The following is a 4,531-nucleotide window of genomic DNA, read 5'->3' on the forward strand; positions in this document are numbered from 1 at the left end:
ACTAGCATCAAGATCGATTTTATTTATTTTTAATTTTATTTTTTAAACAATTCAGATTTGAAAATACCAAAAAAAGCCAAAATTTATTCATAGAAGAAAACAAAACCAAAGACATTTAAGTCACATCTTATGCATTTATGACTAGACTAATATACATTGTTGGTAAATAATTCCCATGATTTATAGTAATATTAAACAATTCTGAAATTAAAATAAAAAATACGAACCTAAGTCCCTTGCAGTTAAATGTTAGTCACTTTACAACTAGACCAATTTAAATTTAAAATTGTTTAATATTATTATAAATCATGAGAATTATCTGTCACCAATGTATATTGGCGTATCCTTTTTTTTTAATTCAGATTTGTTTAACATTACTATAAATCATGAGAATTATCTATCACCAATGTACATTGCCTTAGTGGTAAATGCATATGATGTGGCTTAAAGATTTTTGGGTTTGATTCCCTCTAGGAATAATTTTTAGTATAAAAAAGAAAATCCAACATGGCAGTCCGAGGTTTAAAAGTAATTTTGTAGTTTTTGTGAGGGACTAAAATGAGTCTCCACTCTGTAATTTAAGATTTTTTTCCTCTAAAATTGGTAAACATATAAGGTCTCTTTGGTTCTAAAATTGGTTTAAATGAGGGGGAGGAGAGGGGAGAGATTTTAAAGGAGGAAAGGGAAGAGGAGGGGAGATGAGAGATTTTGTAATCAAATAAGTGTTTGGTTCAAAAAAGGGAGGGAGGGGAGGGGAGGGAAGGGAAGGGAAAGAGAGAGATTTTAGTTAAAAATACTTTTGGTTCAGGAGGGAAGGGGGAAGGAGTTTTATTAATAATTTATATTTTTATCTTTATGATATTATATAAGTGATAAGATATTCAAATGTGAAAAATTCATACATATTTTTTTGGTAAAAATGTTCTAATATTGAGTGATTAAAAAAGTTATAATTGATCACATAACGATAACAAATTGAGTACATTTGATTCAGATTTTAACTCTTGGATACAAATTAAATTATATGTTGGTAACAATTTTTTAAATCGTGATGAATCATCTAATAAAACAAATACATAAAATAAAATATTATTAAAATTAATATTTTAAAATTTTAATAAAATAAATACAAAAATAAAATGAATGATTTAAAATTGAATATAAAAGAAAATATGATAGAATAAATAGCAAAATTAGAAGAAAAAACGAACATAAACAAACATACAAAAAGTACAATGATTATGATTTTTATTAAGTAAAAAAATTTGAAAAAAATCTGAAGGTAGAGAACAGTTATAATTATAATAAATTGATGGAAACAATCGAGAAAAATTGTATAGAAGAGAAGCAGTAACAAGAAAGAAAATAATTAATTTTGAAATACTTTAGAATAATTTAGTACATATAATAATTTTCTGAATATAAAAACTCATATTCCCTAGGATTGGGAATAGGCTGGGCCGAGTTAGGCCTTGCCAAACTTGAGCCTGACCTACTAAAAATTATAAAGCATAAGCCTGACCTATGACCTATCATAGGCTTATTTTTAGGGCTGAGCCTAGCTTTTTCGAAGGTCTGTTTGACCTATTAGCCGACATAAAAGTCTATTTTATTTGAATTGTTATAAATAAACAATTCAACTAATATTTAAATATACTAAAAAATTAAAATATCAATGAGAATAAATGCTTATTTGCATTTACATATTCAAGTTTACATATTAACATAAGTTTTACGATACTATCTGATTAAGAGAACTTATGAAAATAACTAATGACATTGTTCATAAGCTTTGTTTAACTTATCTTCATAAATTCTTCAACATAACTAAGATTTATTTTGTATTTTATTACAAAGTACAAATAAAATATAATAACAATAATAATAAATTTATTCTTATATATTTAAATAGGTCGACCTGATAGGCTTTAAAGGCTTTTTTTATACCCTATGGCCTAACATTTTTAACTAAATAGGCTTATAAAAAAGTCTAGGCATTTTCTATTTAAAAAAAATTTGACTGTCCTGAGCCTGTGTAGGCTAGACCGTAGGCCCCTGTTAGTCTGTCTGGCCTATTCCCACCCCTATTATTTCATTTCGTCCCCTCTAAATCCTCTAATTCGGAGGGACACAAAAGTGTGGCTTGAAGGGATTTTGTTCCCTTCCCCTTCTAAAATTTGAATCAAACATATTAAATTAGAAATTGCTCCTCAACTCCCCTCCCCTCTAGGGATGAGAATAGGCTGGGCCGAGTTAGACTTTGCCAAGCCTGAGCCTAACCTGCTAAAAAATTCAAAGCCTAAGTCTGACTTGTATCCTATTTTTAGACCTGAGTCTAGCCTTTTCGAGTACCTGATTGATCTAACCTACTTAAAAGCATACTTCAAAATTTGTAAATAAGCAACTCAACTAATGTTAAATAAACTACTAAATTAAGATATCAACGAGCATAAATATTTTTTTTATTGACTTATTCGAATTTATCTATTAGCATAAGTTTCGTGGTACTATTTGTTTGAGATAACGTATTAAAACAACTTATGACAACAACTTATAACATTATTCATAAGAATTTTTCAACATATTTTCATAATTTCTTCAAAATAACATATTTTATTTTTCGTATTTTTAGTATAAAATATAATATAACAATAATAAATGTATTCATGTTTATTTAAATAGATTGTCCCGATAGACTTAAAAAGAAATTATATGACTTGTAATCTAATATTTTTAGATAAATAAACTTATAAAAATGTTTAAGTCTTTTCTATTTTAAAAAAATCTAATCTAATATGACCTGTGTAAATTAAATCTTAGATCCTTGTTAATTGGTCAATCTATTTCAATCGATACTCCCCAAAATCAAAATAAATTAAAAATAATATATATAAGAGTATTAGACAGGAGGATTTATTTTTAATAAATTAAAATAAATTAAAAATAATATAAAAAAAGAGTAGTTGGTAGACCAAAAAAATATATCGCGGAATAAAACAAATAACAAACCGAGGAGGTAACTAAAATTCCAGGAAAAACCTGGAAAGTTCTACAAGTTTTCCGCGACAATCAAATCTAGGGCTTTTCACTCCATCAATTCCCTTTTCCAATCCAACAAAATTCCCTCTTCTCGTAAGTTTCTTTCTCAATTCATCTTCAATTGCTTTACGTTTACGTCATTTTCATTTTTTTGTCGCTTATCTCAAATTTCCACTCTAAATTTTTAGATTTTTCCTCAGCTTCTCCGATCGAAAAATTGTGCATTTTCACACTACTATGCGATATTACCTATGAATTCTTGTTTTTTATTTTCTATATTTATTTTTTATTTTACGTTGAAAATTTAGGGTTTCGTGTTTATACCTGATAATAATTTGGTTATATGTGAAGATCTGTGGAATTAGGTTAATGTCAAGTGGTTTTGGAGAATCAATGAGATCAGAGACTACGCCGAATCCATCGTGTTCTTCGGGGAACAACAGTTCGAACAATGATGCTGGTGATTTTGAATGTAACATTTGTTTTGATTTGGCTCAGGATCCTGTGATCACACTTTGTGGTCATTTATTCTGTTGGCCATGTCTTTACAGGTGGTTACATCATCATTCTCATTCTCAAGAATGTCCTGTTTGCAAAGCACTTGTTGAAGAACAGAAATTGGTTCCTCTTTACGGTAGAGGAAAATCGCAGACTGATCCGAGGACTAAATCGTATCCTGGAATGGAGATTCCTCGGCGTCCTTCGGGACAGAGGCCACAGACGGCGAATCCTCCTCCGGAGGCGAATTATGCTGGGGTTGGATTGATGGGTGGTTTTATTCCAATGGCTACGGCTAGGTTTGGAAACTTTTCGCTTTCGACGGGTTTTGGTGGGTTTGGAGGGTTTCTTCCGTCGCTGTTCAATATTCACTTTCATGGTTTTCAGGATGGGACTGTTTATGGGACAACGTCTGGTTATCCCATGGGGTTTAATGGGTTTCAGGGTGGAAATGCGAGAGGTTTTAATTCGCAGGAGACAGGACAACAAGTGCAGCGGCAGGAGGATAATGTTTTGAAGAATTTGCTTATGTTGATTGGAGTTCTTGTTCTTATAACGGTTATTTTTGTTATGTGATGTTGTTTTTTCGGTTGAACTTACGCTGCTTTTAGTTAGCTTTTGATCTTTTATGCTAAATGGAATGATTTTGTTTTGTAAATATTTAGTTGGTTTCAACTTTCAAAAGGAGGTTGTATGCTTGAGAATGCTGCCTGTTTGGCGTTTTTGTATCAACTGTATTATTAACTTATCCGCTGAATTCGAATGTTGTGTGTTTGCTTCATCATTTGCTTACTTTTGTCTGCTGTCTTGTAATATCTTTTTCTTTTTTCTTCTCATATTTGGTCTCTAATTTCCACTTTGTCAAGCTCACAAGAATGGATTTTGTTCCTCTAGGCTTTGTTTGGATTGATAGAATTGGAGGACGGAGCGGTATGAGATGAAATAGAGTGATATTCTATTGTTTGGATCATTTAAAATCAGATGGAGTGGAGCG

At 30.5% G+C, this 4,531-nt stretch overlaps 1 protein-coding gene across 1 annotated transcript; it reads left to right on the top strand.

Annotated features, from left to right (window-relative positions):
• Positions 1-2,992: 2,992 nt before the first annotated feature.
• On the top strand, positions 2,993-4,318 carry LOC131646815 (uncharacterized). Its single transcript, XM_058916771.1, has 2 exons — positions 2,993-3,132; positions 3,391-4,318. Exon 2 carries the CDS (start codon positions 3,409-3,411, stop codon positions 4,111-4,113), a length of 705 nt encoding a protein of 234 aa, XP_058772754.1. The 5' UTR covers positions 2,993-3,132; positions 3,391-3,408; the 3' UTR covers positions 4,114-4,318.
• The last annotated feature ends 213 nt before the right edge of the window (positions 4,319-4,531 follow it).

Source organism: Vicia villosa, linkage group LG2 (assembly GCF_029867415.1).
Source record: "Vicia villosa cultivar HV-30 ecotype Madison, WI linkage group LG2, Vvil1.0, whole genome shotgun sequence".
In the NCBI taxonomy this organism is placed as follows: Eukaryota; Viridiplantae; Streptophyta; class Magnoliopsida; order Fabales; family Fabaceae; genus Vicia; species Vicia villosa.

Coding starts and splice junctions, on each gene's coding strand:
- LOC131646815 (XM_058916771.1), top strand. CDS start 3,409: ATGTCAAGTGGTTTTGGAGAATCAATGAGATCAGAGACTACGCCGAAT.